The sequence below is a fragment of the Chiloscyllium punctatum genome, chromosome 3, assembly GCF_047496795.1.
Source record: "Chiloscyllium punctatum isolate Juve2018m chromosome 3, sChiPun1.3, whole genome shotgun sequence".
NCBI lineage: Eukaryota > Metazoa > Chordata > Chondrichthyes > Orectolobiformes > Hemiscylliidae > Chiloscyllium > Chiloscyllium punctatum.
Genome location: NC_092741.1, coordinates 17,425,039 through 17,441,869, shown reverse-complemented (window position 1 = coordinate 17,441,869; position 16,831 = coordinate 17,425,039). Strand labels below are relative to the sequence as shown.

Sequence of the window (16,831 nt, the reverse complement as noted above, 5' to 3'; positions counted from 1 at the left end):
CATTTAATTTCCAGGGGATAGGAAGGATAGTAAGCAGATGCTGGAGATCAGAGTTGATAAATTGTGGTGCTAGAAAATACACAGGTCAGGCAGTATCTGAGGATCGAGAGAGTCGATGTTTCGGGCACAACACTTCATCAGGACTGTATAATTTCCACCTGTACTTAACTTTTCAAAATGCATTACCTCACATTGGTCCTGATTTAAACTCCTCCTGCCATTTTTCTGCCCATGCCTCCAACTGATGTATATGCTGTTGTATCTTCTGGCACTCCTCCTCACTGTCCACGATTTCACCAATCTTTGTATCATTCACAAGCTTACTAATTAGACCAGTTATGTTTTCCTCCAAATCATTTATGCAGATCACAAACAGCCAAGGTCCCAGCACTGCTCCCTGTGGACACCAGTAGTCACAACCCTCCATTCTGAAAAGCATCCTTCCACTGCTACCCTCTGTCTCCAATGACTAAGCCAGTAATATATCCATCTTACCAGCTCACTCCTGATACCATGTGACTTCACCTTTTGTTACCAGTCAGCTATGAGGAATCTTGTCAAAGGCTTTCTTGAAGTCCACGTAGACAAAATCAACTGCTTTTCCCTCATCAGGCATCTTCATCACCTCAAAAAAACTAAAGTTAGTGAGGCATGATCTCCCCTGCACAAAACAACACTGTTTATTGCCGATAAGTTCATTTGCTTGTAAATGCTTAGATCTTGTCCTTGAGAATCTTTTCCAATAATTTCCCTACAACTGATGTGACGCTCACACCTCTAATTTCTTGGATTGTCCCTGTTAGCCTTTTTAAACAGTAGGGCAATATTAGCTATGAGGAGTACTTGTGCTGTGGAGAAAATATAGAGAACGGTCTTTTATTTGCAAACAGAAAACCGTGACACCTGAGAAAGCAGATTCTTGAATGCCCACAAATCTCCGGGTCCGTGGATTTTTATATCATGTTTCTGTTAGCTTATCAGCATGTCCAACTATGTTAATTAAAGTACCTCATTCTAGCTACACAATAAACCAGTGATGTTCGTTCCCATTGTCTCTTTAGTTGTATGTTCTACTTAATGTTATTCTGTCATGGTTAGATATTTATTGCTAACTCTGCTACAGTGATCTTTCCATTCCAGACTAACCTGTCATGATAGATATTTAGCTATTCCATCTATTACAATAGACTTCTGTCTCAAGCAGACTCTATTAACTATTAATTAGATATTTTAATGTCCTGTCCCAAATATTTATTGTTCCAATTCTGTCATAATAACACTTGAGAGAAACTTGCTTTATTACTTGTGTTATCTCATCTCGCCATAGTGACCTTTCAGTCTTAACCTTTCTCTGCTCATTGGTGTAAGAGCATTCCACTATGGCTATTCCATCTTGCATTCCACAGGCCACAGATTGCCAGTGGTCTTCATGCTTTAACCCTTCCCATGCTTTCATGTTCTTTATTTTCCATACTTGCAAACTCCATACAAAGCTGGAAGTGATCACAGGTCCCTGGCGCTATGAGGCAGCAGTGCTAACCACTAAGCCACCGTGCCACCCCAGAGAGGCTGAGGTTATCTTTGAGCTGAGGGGAGAACCTGATTTCGGTGTTCAAAGTTGAGAGGCAAAGCTCGGGTATTTCAGAAGAAATATTTTAGCTTCAAGAGGTAAATAAACAGAAGGATAAATTTTAGCAAGGGACAGGAAATTTGGAGAGGATTTGAGGAAAATCTTTTACAGAGCACAATAGCTATCTGCTAAAGGGCTACTGAACCCAAGTATTTCTGTCCTCATTATTACCAGACCTCCTGAGTTTCTCCAGCAATTTCTGCTTTTCCTTTTGATTTCCAGCACCTGTAGTTTTTTTATCTTTTGTTTAGTGGTTATCTGGAACTCATTGCCTGAAAGGATGGTAGAAATGGGAACTCTTAGAGCATTAAAGTTATGACTTGGAGGTGCCGGTGTTGGACTGGGGTGAACAAAATTTAAAAATCACTCAACACTAGATTGTAGTCTAACAAGTTTATTTGGAAGCACTAGCTTTTGGAGCACTGCTCCTTTTAGGTCGTTGTCCAAGGATTGTCCAACCACCTGCTGAAGGAGCGGCACTCCGAAACCTAGTGCTTTCAAATAAACCTGTTGGACTATAATCTAGTGTTGTGTTTTTTTTTAACATTTAAGTTTTATTTAGATGAGAATTGAAATGCCAGAACCTACAAGGGTACAGCTGGAAAATGGGATTCAATGGATGCTTGATGACCATCTGTGAATGTTACAAAATTCTTGAAAATTTGACATTCAGCCTCTGGAGGATATTGGGAGAGATGGTCAAAGATGGTAGGTTTAAGCAGTGCTTAATAGGCATTGACTCATGCAAAAGTACAGTCCTGCAAATAGATTTGTCACATCATGAGTCCATCTTTGTACACACAAGACTAGATATAGTAAACTGAGCTCAGTCCTCCTCTTCCCACATACTGTCTGACAGAGATCACTAGATAACAAGGAGTAAGATTCATGGCTGATATGTTTAAACCACTTGCCCCCACCTCACCCCTTCTCCCCCCCCCCCCCCCCCCCAAAAAAAATTCTACTGCAAGTTTCTAAGGATTAGTATAGCACTGCCAGTCATCCCAGGTCTAGCAATAGGTAATTCCCATTCTTTGCAGGTCACTGGTCTGCCACCTAATCTACATGGATTTTTTCCTCATCCAACAATTTGCCCCACTGTTTCAAAAAGTATTAGTTACTTACTGTGGTTGCAATTTCATTATTTAGATCATATGGATCAGTATATGCATGTGAATAATACTTTTTTTTCCAGGAATGTATATATGCAAATTTTGACTTTTATTTTATGATTCAGTGTACATCAGCTTTATGGACCAGGAAAATCTTAACCCCAGAGACAAAGAACTGAACATATTTGAGCTGAGGGGAGAACCTGATTTTGGTGTTCAAAGTTGAGAGTATTATGGGATCTTTACAATTTTTTCAGCATCCTAGAACAGAAGAGTTGAGGAAATGACTGGGTCCTGACCGCTATCTGTTAATCTGTTGGAAAGTACCTTTGTTTAAATGTCTAATTTTCAGATTTGTACATCTGTCGTCATTTCCTGTCCAGCATCTGTGTAAACAATGATACTTTTGGTGAGGTACTGAAGGGCTGTGACACCTATGGAATCCTATCACCAGAAAGATGTCAGTGCATTCAGGAGCATAGGTAGATCAGAGGAGCAGGAGGAAGATTTCAGTGAATCATTATCTAATGATGCTTGCAGGGTTGTTTTAGCTTCTGAATGAGTCAGTGTGCTAAGCAACAGTATTCAGTGTTGTAATTTCGAGTGCACTTATTGTTTTTATGGACAAATTGAGTATTTCCCACTATAATCAGCTAATATTTAGTGTTTAGGTTTGAGCAGAGTGACCAGAAGATTGGATGTGCATTTTCTGCCTGTTCAAGTGTATTTTTCTTGTGCTATCTTGTATATTTCTCTACATGCATACTCTCACCTTCATGCCTTTACTAATAGTAAAGGAGTTATCGTTGTCATGCAAAGATGACCTTAATGTTGAGATTTTAGTAAAGGAAAGACTGGTCTAAATCAGCCTAATTTGGCTAAACAGGTTTGAGTAAATTTGCTGCAGAATTATCAGAATCCTTGGTTTTTGTTATCAATAATTATTGATGTTACCCATTTGTACACTCGTGAAGGAGGCCTGCATGTTTGGAAGTGGTGTCTTTCAAACAAAACATAAACTTATGGTCAGACAGTGCTTTCAAGTGATGTACAAGATTCATGGCATTATTTTGAAGAGAACTAGGGAATTGTCTTGGTGCATGGCCAATATTTATCCCTAGTATAACATGACTGAATACAGATTATCCAGTTTGTTGGATTCTTGCTCTGTAAAATTTGTCTACCACTTGTCACTACAAAATGATCAACTTACAAAGTGCTTTCATATTTAGATTCTGAAAGCCATTTTATATCAAAGCAATTTTTTTCATTTATTTACTTTCTCTAATATAAATTGAATGAATGCTTTATAATCCTCATGGACATTATTTCCTTTTGCATTTTTAAATTTTATGCAGACGGCACAGACTCGGGAAGAATTCAAATTGGAAGATCTAAAGACGTTAGAACCAAGTAAGTATTTCTTGTGCCACCTGTATTCGTGAAAAAGGTGGTAGTTCTGAAACGAAGTTGGAACCAGACTCTGTCTGGATATCTGATACCGGTAGCTAACTTAGATTTGTGTCATGACAGAAAAGATGGTATTCTGGAATCTTCCTGTACGTCCCTCTGGATCTCCTTCCCATATGCCAAGATTGAAATTTTCAGTCAGCTCTCTTCAATAGATGTTGAGCTTGAGATACTTTCATTATAGCTCTAAAATATTTTGGGATATTTTTCTATATTAATGTGACAGTTTAGACTTTTCTTTGATGGTTCACAGGAGTAAGTACAGATAAATAACACTAGGTCTGTCTCATTATTCCTTTCATAGAAGTCAGTGGACTCTACCCTGTACACAGTGTTTTCCTTTCCAAGTATCAATTTACTTTTTAAGTTGTCCTTTTTATTTAATTCCTGCTCTTAGTCAAGACCAATCTGTCCCTCAGTCCTGAAGTCGCATTTTTTCAATTTATATCCTCATTCAGAGGGTGTGGTTCAACTTGAAATTGCGTTCTAGCTGAATCTTTCCCATTCCATTCAGCTGGGATAAATGTGCAGGTAAACCTTCAGTCATCTTTCAAGAATAAAATGTATAACTTGGTAACATTTCCTCACTGTGCAATTGCATAATGGGCTCTACATTTTAACTATAAACAGCTCAGAACTGAGGAGTGGTTGACATTCAGTGATCTCACTGGAAAATATGGGTAAGTGAATTCTAGATGAGCATAAGGTTGGACATGACTGTGATTCACTCCATCCAGTTAGGAAAAAACACGAATGGATCTTTAACAGTACCTGAGAAGAGAGACTCGACTTGGTTTAAAGTCTTATCTAACATTGCAGCATTCCCTCAGTACTGCATTGAAACTTAACACTGAGTGAGATTTGGATTCTTGACCTTCTCTGAAACAGAAGTGCTAGTATTGAATCGAGCCTGATACCATGGATATACTTGAAACAATGCAGTGATTATACGTCCTCTAAAGATCTGATTATTTTGAAATACTTCAATATTCTTGGTTTCTCCTTCTCATGCCTCATTGCCAATAAGATCACTTTATAACCAGTTATCAAATCAGCATTGCCTGCTTTGCCAAATGCCAACCTGAGCATCTGGAACAAAAAACTCATTTTCTGTCAGCAAGTTTGTGGTATCTGCCCTATAGTTAGTTTTCGAATGATCCACTGACTGCTGAGTGAAGTCCCCAGTCTTACCTGTTTCATGTTCAGTGAAAAAATGTGCTTTATATTTTTATGCATGAAATAAATCAAATTATGTCAGCAGTCCTGATCAACCCTATCCTTAAAGATGAGCCTGTTGTGTGTGCAAAAGCATGGGAGTATCAAGGTTAATGAAATAAACACTGGGCAACAAAAATTGTATTGTACAGGTCGAACCATTGGCATTTACCTTTTTATATCAGCTCCTTCACGCTTTGAGAGTTGGGCATTAAATCCCTTAGTCAACTTAAATATGATTGCAGAAACTGCAAATTAAATACCTGTATCACTATTACCTGTGATTGTGGGTGGTATGAATTAAATCCCTGTAATTCTTTACAATGCTGCTTTTAATAGTAGACTTTGGTTTGTTTTTTCCTTTGTTTCTTTACAGTTATAAAGAACATTCTTTCTTATAACAAAGATTTTCCTTTTGACGTTCAACCTGTCCCTATAAGGTAAATGATTTAATTTGGACACTTTTCCATTCAAATTTTTTTGTTTAAAAATAAATAATCCAACTTGATAATTTGCATCTGTTCTTTTTTTGGGAATGTGATTTTCCTGCAGAATATCAGGAATTGTTTGTGCTGCTTCATGCAACAGGGCTCAAGCTTGACTTTTGTCTGGTTTTTAAATACATTTTCTCTGCTGGCTGATTTCCATACTATTTACATGAACAAGTGAGATTGTGCTAAATTTTGTTTCCTGCTAGACTGAATTGTAATTGTATGGTATAAGGAACGTGGGTTTCTCTAAGCACTTGGCTACTGACTTTGTTGAATTGCTGTCCCCAATTTTTTGTTTGTTTGAAGTCAAATAGCCCCAGATCAGAAAGAGTGCTGAACACTTGCTGATGTCCCCAAATTGCTTTCTATTTAGCTTCCCAGTGGTTGGGTAAATGGATTGAGAAAGGAGTTGAGTTCAGGATCGCTTGTATATATGAGTAGGCGAATTGTAAATTTTACATGTAGCCTCTTTGCCCTTCATTAGAGTTAGAGCTTTCCACCCCTGCTGTCCTGATCTATGAGCAGCAGAAATCGATAGAATTGAACTAGACTCTGCTTCCATTAACCAAATAGATTAATAATACATATGCTGGAAATTTGGAACAAACAGAATGCTGGAGAAATTCAGCAGGTCTGGCTGCTTCAATGGAGAGAGAAAAACAGTTAATGTTTCCAGTTCAGTATTACTCCTCTGTTTGTGAAGAAGATGCAATGAGACCTGAGTTTTTCCAGCATTCTGTTATACATTAAGCAATTGGATAGTCAGAATGTTAGGGTTGTAGGAGACTTGTGCCTTCTCACAGTTGCTAGTTAGGTAGTCTTGCCAGTTGGATGGCTTGGACCTACATATAGGAGTTTAGAATATCTTTTCTTCACATCATCCATTTTTTTAAAATTGTAGCTACTTAACAGCATGAAGCTCTGCACTGTTGATGAAACTAAAGACTCTTTCTAAGATTCCAGCATTGCACATCATTTAAATAAAGTTTATTTTTCATTAATGTTACCTACCATTAGCTTCTGCATTGAAGATATTTTTTCTCTCCTGTCTTCCTCAGCGAAGGCAGAGACTTTGTGGAATATGATTCCATAGTTGTTTAATGCCTTTTTGGACTTTATCTAAACAGCCATGATATACTACCCGGGTTCACACAGTAAATGTTGGAAAATGTGCAGCATCAAAGCTAAGCCAGATATTTTTGCCAATATAAGTGCTCTTGTGCACTTTTTAACTTGGTGTTTGTCAGTGAGTTGAGATCTAGCTGATTTCATCACTACCACCACAACCACACCATGCCCCCACCCCTCCCAAACCACCTTTTTAATTGAAGGCATTGAAATCAACTACAATATTATTGCTATGAGAGTAGATTAGTTAGCTCAGTTGAGCCTTGCCCCCTCTGGTCTGTGTTGTTTACTGGATTAATCCAAGGTTTTGAAGCAATTTCAAACATGGAACCTCACAGAACAATCAAGTGTAGCAAGTGCCTCCCATTGGCAAGCATGACTTGGTGTCAGGTGGAGAGAGTTTTAAAGGTTGAATGATCAGTGTTATTCTACAGTTTATTAATTACTATGGAGTTTAACTTTTAGCCTTGACCAAGGTATGTGCATAGCAAGAAGAAACTTAATGTGTACTCAGTCCTGCATTTTACATTTGATTTTAACACATTGTGGTACTTGAGTCTATTTTGCATTGTAGAGGTGCTACTTGAGTAGAAAGCATTAGTGTCTTGTTCTTATTGTGGCAGGAAAATCCTGGCACCTGGAGAAGAGGAGAACTTGGAGTTTGAGGAAGAGGATGAGGCTGGAGCTGGAGTTGGATCACCTGATCTTTTCACAACCAGAGTTCCAGGTTTGTTTTACTGATGATGCTCCCTCTACCCAACTGAGATGAAATAAAAAGAAATGCATTCTGCAATGGATATGTCAGACTGCTATGCATTAACCTTGATGTTGAAGTTAATGTCGTTTTGAGGGTAGCATGAGAAGTATAAACATGGAATTAGATTTCATTGATAGGCTTCTTCTGCACTGTACAATTCTTTCAATCTGTACTACCAAACATGTACTCCCACCTGCACTAGACCCACAGTCCTATACGAGGCCTTCAATGTTATGACATTTCAATTGCTCATCCAATTACGCTTTAAAGGTTGTGATGTCCTGCCTCAATTACCTTCAATTAGTACAGTGCATTTGGGACCCCTCCCCAATACGCACGCGCACACACACGTACTCCTCTCGCTTGCGCTCTCTGTGAGCAGGTTATTCCTGAAATCACCTTTTGCCTTTCACTTCAAAATTATGCTTCCATGTTGTTATCTCTTCACCTAAGGAGAACAGCTGCTTTCTGTTCACCCTGCCCATGCCCCTTATTATCATCATCACCTTATCAGATTCTTCTCTGCTCCAAAGCTTATCCACCCTCTCTCCTTGGTGAAATGCTCCATCCCAGGCAACATCCTGGTGAATCTCCTCTGCACCCCATCTGGTGCAATCACATCCTTCCTATGGTGTGCTGACCAGGATGACGCATAACCAAAGTTCTGTACAGCTCCAACATAATCTCCCTGCTCTGATAATATGTGCCATGATTGATTTATCCACGTGCTAACTGGCATAGGGATATGAAAATTAGGGAAGTAAACACGTGGCTAAGAGATTGGTGTGGGAAGGTGGGATTCCGTTTCATGGGACATTGACATCAGTTTTGGAACCAGGGCATCTGTACCAATGGGGCAGTCTCCACCTGAACTGATCTGGAACCAGTATTCTAGTGAAAAGGATAGAAAGAGTGGTCACTAGTACTTTAAACTTATGAGTCAGGGGAAAGGGAAAGCGACAGGGAGTATGGAGTCAAGGAGAAAGATGAGCAGCAGGTTAGTGTGTGTGCAGGGTTTAAGGTCAAGGATTAGACAGCCATGGCTAACAAGGGGAGTCAGGAAATGTATCAAAGAGAAAGAGAGAACCTGTAAAGTGGCCAAGAGCACTGGGAAATCAGAAGATTGGGAAGACTACAAAAACAGAGGACAACAAAGACAGAAATAAGGAAGGAGAGGGTCAAATATGAAGGTAGACCAGCCAGGAATATTAGAAATGATAGTAACACTTTCTTTCAATACAGAAGAAATAAACGAGAGGCAAAAGTAGACATTGGGCCGCTCCAAATTGATGCAGGGAGAAGGCTAGTGCTGGGAGATAAGGAAATAGCTGAAGAATTTAATAGGTACTTTTGAGTCAGTCTTCACAGTGAAAGACATGAGTAATATCCCAACAATTAAGGAGAGTCGGGGCAAGAGTTGAGTATGGTAGCCATTGCAAAAGAGAAAGTTCTAGATAAGCTAAAAGGTCTAAACATTAGTAAATCTCCTGGCCCTGAGTTCTGAGGGAGGTGGCTGAGGAAATAGTGATCTTGGTTGTGATCTTGCAAAAGTCACTGGAGTCAGGGAAAGTCCCAGATGATTGGAAAAATCGCTGTTGTAACCCCCTTCTTTAAGAAAAGATCGAGACAAAAGATGGAAAAGTATAGGCCATTTAGCCTAATCTTGATTGTTGGTAAACTTCTAGAATCCATCGTTAAGGTTGAGATTTATAAATTCTTGGAAGTGCAGGGTTGTATTAGAACAAGTCAGCATGAATTTAGTAAGGGGAGCTCGTGCAGGTAGTACTGAGGAGCTAGGGATGCTGCAGAAAGATTTAGACAGTTTAGGAGAATGGTCCAGGAAATGGCTGATGAAATTCAATGTGAGCAAATGCGAGGTCTTGCACTTTGGAAAAAGAATACAGGCATGGACTATTTTCTAAACAGTGAGAAAATTCATAAATACAAAGGAATCTGGGAGTGCGAGTCCAGGATTCTCTAAAGGTTAACTTGCAGGTTGAGTACATGATTAAGAAAGCGATTGTAATTACATTAGATTAGATTACTTAGTGTGGAAACGTCATTTATCTCGAGGGTTGAAATGTAAAAGCAACAGTGTGCTTCCGAGCCTTTATAAAGTTCTAATTAGGTCCCATTTAGAATACCATGTCCAATTTTGGGCTGCACACCTCAGGAAGGACATACTGGCACTAGAGCGTGTCCAGTGGAGATTCACATGGATGATTCCTGCAATGGTAGGCCTACCAAAAGACTAACTGCTCAGAATCCTAGAATTGTATTCATTAGAGTTTAGAAGGTTGAGGGGAGATCTAATAGAAACTTAATGCATGGCTTAGAAAGGGTGGATGCTGGGAAGTTGTTTCCATATGGGGGATGCTAGGACACATGGGCACAGCCTGAGAATTAGAGGGGGTCAATTTAGAATGGAAATGAGACATTTCTTTCACCAGAGAGTATTGGGCCTGTGGAATTCATTACCATGGAGCACAGTGGAGACCAGAATGTTAAATGTCTTCAAGGCAGAGATTGACAAGTCCTTGATCTCTTGATTAGGAATTAAGGGCTAAGGGGAGAGTGTGGGTAAATGGAGTTGAAATGCCCATCAGCCAGGATTAAATGACGGAGTGGATTCTTTGGCTGAATGGCCTTCCTTCCACTCCTATGTCTTATGATAAAGGCAAGCATCCCAAATGCCTCCTGTAATGACTCTATTATTCAGTTCTGCCACCTTCAGGGATCTGCGGACAAGCACGCCAAGATCCTTCTGTTCCTCTAAGCTTCCTGGTATCTTGCCATTCATTGAGTACTCCCTTGTCCTGTTCCTTCTTCCAAAGTACATCACCTCACATTTATCAGCGTTAAATTCTATTAGCCACTGACCTATCTATCTGACTACTCCATTTATATCTTGCGAGAATCTAACCCTTGAATCCTCATCATTAACCACCAATCTTTGTGTCATCCGCAGACTTGTATATCATCTCTCCACAATCTCATCTATGTCATTTATGAATATTACAAATAATAAGGAACCTATCAGTAATTCCTCTGATACACTGAACCTGAGGTGTAGTTGCAGTGCACAGGAGGATGAGAGTAGGAAGGACAAGGACAGGATTTCACGGTCACAGGAATGTGCTGGTAGATAGCAAAGTGGTTTGAAGTGTGTCTACTTCAATGCCAGAAGTATCTGAAATAAGGTGGGTGAGCTTGCAGCATGGATAGGTACCTGGGACTTCAATGTTGTAGCCTTGTTAGTCAAGAATAGTATAACGTGGCTGAAAGAACGTTTGACGAGGATGCATCTATTGGGGTAGTATGGACTGAGGTTAGAAACAGGAGAGGAGAGGTCACACTGCTTGGAGTTTTTTATAGGCCTCTGCAGAGTTCCAGGGAGGTGGAGGAGAGGATTGGCAAAACGATTCTGGGGAGGAGTGAAAGGAACAGGGTGGTCAATATAGTGGACTTTAACTTCCCCTATATCGACTGGAAATACTATAACTCTAGTACATCAGATGGATCAGTTTTTGTCCAATGTGTGCAGGAGGGTTTCCAGTATGTCAAAGGGCCAACAGGAGGGGAGGTCACACTGGATCTGGTGCTTGGTAATAAACCAGGCCAGGTGTTTGATTTAGTGGCAGGTGAGCACTTTGGAGAGAGTGACCAGAATTTGGTTATGTTTAGTTTAGCGATGGAAAGGGATAGGTACATGTCACAGGTCAAGAGTTATCGATGGGGCAAAGGCAATTATAATGAGATTAGGCAAGAATTAGGATGCGTAGAATGGGGTAGCAAAATGCAGGGGATGCAGACAATGGAAATGTGGAGCTGGTTTAAGGAACAGGTATTGGGTCCTAGATATGTATGTCCCTGTCAGGTAGGGAGGAACTGATAAGGTAAGGGAACTGATTTACTACAGATATTGTATCTCTCTTGTTTAGTGGAAGAAGAAGGCTTTATGTGTTGATGAGACAAGGTGATTCAGATGAGGCGATGGAGTGTTACAGATCAGTGAGGAAGGATTTAAAGAGAGAGTTAAGAAGAGCAAAGAGAGGACACAAGCAGTCTTTAGCAAATAGAATGAAGGAGAACCCTAAAGCTTTCTATAGGTATGTGAGGAATAAAAGGATGACTAGGGTAGGAATAGGGCCAGTCAAGGACAGAAGTGAGAAGTTGTATGTGGACACTGTGGAGATTGAAGATGTGCTAAATGAATATTTCTCATTCTTTTTAACTCAGGAAAAAGAGAGTATTGTAGAGGTGAAGAATGAGATACGAGATATGATGCTATGATGTTGTGGCTATAACAGAGACATGGGTATTTCAGGGGCAGGAACGGTTGCTGGATGTTCCAGGGTTTAGAGCATTTAGGAAGAATAAGGAGGGGGGTAAAAAAGAGGAGGGGGTGTAGCACTACTAATCAGAGAGGGTATCACAGCTACAGAAGCTTCCATTGTCGAGGAAGATCTGCCTACCAAGTCAGTATGGGTGGAAATTAGGAATAGCAAGGGAGCAGTCACCTCATTTGGGATTTACTGCAGGCCCCCTCAATAGCAGCAGGGAGATAGAAGAAAGCGTAGGTTGGCAGATTTTGGAAAAGTGTGGACGTAGTAGGGTTGTTGTAATGGGTGACTTTAACTTTCCCAATATTGATTGGAACCTCCTTCGAGCAGAAGATTTCAATGGAGCTGTTTTTGTAAGGTGTGTTCAGGAGGGTTTCCTAACTCAGTATGTTGACAGGCCGACGAGGGGAGAGGCCATTCTAGACTTGGTGCTCGGAAACGAGCCGGTGCAGGTATCAGATCTTGTGGTGGGAGAGCATTTTGGTGACAGTGACCACAACTGCCTCACATTCTACATAGCTATGGAGAAGGAGAGGATTAGGCAAAATGGGAGGATATTTAATTGGGGAAGAGGAAACTATGATGCGATTAAACATGAGTTAGGAAGCATGGACTGGGAGCAATTTTTCCATGGTAAAGGCACTATAGACATGTGGAGACTGTTTAAGGAACCGTTGTTGCAAGTGATGAATAAATATGTCCCTCTGAGACAGGCAAGAAGTGGTAAGATAAAGGAACCTTGGATGACGAGAGCGGTGGAGCTTCTCGTCAAAAGGAAAAAGGTAGCTTATGTAAGGAGGAGGAAGCTAGGGTCAAGCTCAGCTCTACAGGGTTACCGGCAGGTGAGGAAGGAGCTTAAAAATGGTCTGAGGAGAGCCAGGAGAGGGCACGAGAAAGGCTTGGCAGAACTGATTAGGGAGACCACAAAGGCATTTTACACTTGTGAGGAATAAGAGAATGGTCAAAGAAAGAGTAGGGCTGATTGGGGATGGCATAGGGAATTTGTGTGTGGAGTCTGAGGAGGTAGGGGAAGCCCTAAATGAGTTTTTTGCTTCTGTCTTAATGAAAGAAACGAACTTTGTAGTGAATGAAACCTTTGAAGAGCAGGTGTGCATGCTGAAGTGGATAGAGGTGGAGGAAGCTGATGTGCTGAAAATTTTGTCAAACATTAAGATTGACAAGTCACCAGGCCCGGACCAGATTTGTCCTCGGCTGCTTTGGGAAACGAGAAATGCAAATGCTTCGCCACTTGCGAAGATCTTTGCATCCTCGCTCTCCACTGGAGTCGTACCTGAGGACTGGAGAGAGGCAAATGTAATTCTCTCTTCAAGAAAGGAAATAGGGAAATCCCCAGCAATTACAGACCAGTAAGTCTCACGCCTGTTGTCTGCAAGGTGTTGGAAAGGATTCTGAGGGATAGGATTTATGACCATCTGGAAGAGCATGGCTTGATTAAATGCAGTCAACACGGCTTTGTGAGGGGCAGGTCATGCCTCACAAACCTTATCGAGTTCTTTGAGGATGTGACTAGAAAAGGTGATGAGGGTCAAGCTGTGGATGTGGGGTATATGGACTTCAGCAAGGCATTTGATAAGGTTCCCCATGGTAGGCTCATTCAGAAGGTCAGGAGGAATGGGATACAGGGGATCATAGCTGTCTGGATACAGAATTGGCTGGCCAACAGAAGACAGCGAGTGGTAGTAGAAGGAAAATATTCTGCCTGGAAGTCTGTGGTGAGTGGTGTTCCACAGGGCTCTGTCCTTGGGCCTCTATTGTTTGTAATTTTTATTAATGACTTGGATGAGGGGATTGAAGGATGGGTCAGCAAGTTTGCAGATGACACAAAGGTTGGAGGTGTCGTTGACAGTATAGAGGGCTGTTGTAGGCTGCAGCGGGACATTGACAGGATGCAGAGATGGGCTGAGAGCTGGCAGATGGAGTTCAACCTGGATATATGCGAGGTGATGCATTTTGGAAGGTCGAATTTGAAAGCTGAGTATAAGATTCTTGGCAGTGTGGAGGAACAGAGGGATCTTGGGGTGCAGGTGCATAGATCCCTTAAAATGGCCACCCAAGTGGACAGGGTTGTTAAGAAAGTATGTGGTGTTTTGGCTTTCATTAACAGGGGGATTGAGTTTAAGAGCCGTGAGATCTTGTTGCAGCTCTATAAAACTTTGGTTAGACCGCACTTGGAATACTGCGTCCAGTTCTGGTCGCCCTATTATAAGAAAGATGTGGATGCTTTGGAGCGGGTTCAGAGGTTTACCAGGATGCTGCCTGGACTGGAGGGGTTATTTTATGAAGAGAGGTTGACTGAGCTCGGACTTTTTTCATTGGAGAAAAGGAGGAGGAGAGGGGACCTGGTTGAGGTATACAAGATAATGAGAGGCATAGATAGAGCCAGAGACTATTTCCCAGGGCAGAAATGATTAACACGAGGAGTCATAGTTTTAAGCTGGTCGGAAGAAAGTATAGAGGGGATGTCCGAGGCGGGTTCTTTACACAGAGTTGTGAGAGCATGGAATGCGTTGCCAGCAGCAGTTGTGGAGGCAGGGTCACTGGGGACATTTAAGAGACTCCTCGACATACATATGGTCACAGAAATTTAAGGGTGCATACATGAGGATCAGTGGTCGGCACAACATCGTGGGCTGAAGGGCCTGTTCTGTGCTGTACTGTTCTATGTTCTATATTAGACTAGAAAGAATCAAGGTTGGTAAGGAAGAGGTATTATCAATTCTAGAAGGAGTGAAAGTAGACAAGTTCCCTGGGCCAGATGGAATTTATCTGGGGATTCTCTGGGAGATAGCGGAGCCTTTGGCTTTGATATTTGAGTCGTCATTGTCTACAGGTTTGGTGCCAGAGGACTGGAGGATTGTAAATGTGCGCAGTAGAGATGACCCAGGTAATTACAGACCAGTGAGCCTTACTTCGGTTGTAGGAAAAGTTTTGGAAAGGATTATAAGGGATAAGATTTATAATCATCTAGCAAGCAACAATCTGATTTCAGATAGTCAACATGGTTTCTGCAAGGGCAGGTCGTGTCTCTCAACCTCACAACATGACCAAGTATGTAGATGAGGACAAGGCAGTTGATGTGGTGTATATGGACTTCAGTAAAGCCTTTGATAAGGTTCCACATGGTAGGCTGTTGGAGAAAATGCAGAGGCATGGGATTGAGGGTGATTTGGCAGTTTGGATTAGAAACTGGCTTTCTGAAAGAAGGCAGCAAGTGGTGGTTGATGGAAAATATTCAGCCTGGAGTCCAGTTACTCGTGATGTGCCACAAGATCTGTTTTGGGACCACTGCTGTTTGTCATTTTTATAAATGACTTAGACACAGGTGTAGGTGGATGGGTTAGTAAATTTGCAGATAACACTAAAGTTGGTGGAGTAATGGACAGTGTGGAAGAATGTTACAGGTTGTGGGGGACTTGGATGAACTGCAGAGAGGTGGCAAATGGAGTTCAATGCAGATAAATGTGAGGTGATTCATTTTGGGAGGAATAACAGGAAGGCAGAGTACTGGGTCAATGGAAAGATTCTTGGTAGTGTGGATGTGCAGAGGGATCTTGGAGTCCATGTACATAGATCCCTGAAATTTGCCACTCTGGTGGTTGATGCTGTTGTCATGCTGCAATTATACAAAACGCTAGTGCAGCCACACTTGGAATATTGTGTACAGTTCTGGGCGCTCCATTCCAATGCTTCCACATCCTTCCTGTAAAAAGGTGCAGAGGAAATTTACCAGGATCTTGCCTGGTCTGGAGGGACGGTCTTCTGAGGGAAGGCTGAGAGACTTGGGTTTGTTCTCATTGGAGAGAAGGCTAAGAGGGGATTTAATAGAAATATACAAGATGATCAGAGGATTAGATAGGGTAGGCAGTGAAAGTCTTTTTCCTAGGATGATGATGTCAGCGTGTACGAGGGGGCATAACTACAAATTGAGGGGTGATAGATTTAAGACAGATGTCAGGGGCAGGTCCTTTACTCAGAGTGGTACAGTCGTGGAATGCCCTACCTGCTAATGTCGTCAACTCAGTCACATAAAGGAGATTTAAACAATCCTTAGATAAGCACATGGATGATGGGATAGTGTAGGGGCATGAGCTTTGAATAGTTCACAGGTTGGTGCGATATCGAGGGCCGAAGGGCCTGTTCTGCACTGTATTGTTCTGTGTCTACACCACTGTACATTGGGCTCCAGTCTCTCAAACAGCCTTCTACCACCACCACCTGACTCCTATCACCAAGCCAATTTTGTATCCAGTTTGCTAATTTAACTTGGATATCATGAGATTTTATCTCCTTTATCAGTGTCCCACCTTGTCCAAGGCCTTGCAATCCATATCGCCTACATCAACTGTCCCATGTTGAACCAAGTACTTCGACATCGCCTTGAAAAGTTAGGCATGACCTCCCTCTGACAAAGTCATGCTAACTATCCTTGATCAAACGTTGCCTCTCTAAATGGAGATTAATTTTCTCCAATAGTTTCCCTCCCACTGATTTTAGACATAACTGGTCTGTAGTTCCCTGATTACTTCTACTACTCTTGTAAAGTGAAACCACAGCAGCTGTCCTCAAGTCTTCAGGCAACTCCCCTGTGGCCAGGGATGATAAAATTTGGTTGTGACCCTGCATTTCCTACCTTAACTCCCACAACAGCATGGGATACAACTGAT

General features: G+C 41.4%; 1 protein-coding gene across 2 annotated transcripts in view; it reads left to right on the top strand.

Moving 5' to 3' along the window:
* aida (axin interactor, dorsalization associated) overlaps positions 1–16,831 on the top strand; it is a 103,912-nt gene that overhangs the window by 65,016 nt on the left and 22,065 nt on the right. For both annotated transcript variants that reach the window (XM_072550720.1, XM_072550721.1), the window contains exons 4-6: positions 4,101–4,155; positions 5,804–5,867; positions 7,670–7,773. In XM_072550720.1, coding sequence (XP_072406821.1) covers positions 4,101–4,155; positions 5,804–5,867; positions 7,670–7,773 — 223 coding nt within the window. The remainder of the gene's footprint in view (positions 1–4,100; positions 4,156–5,803; positions 5,868–7,669; positions 7,774–16,831) is intronic.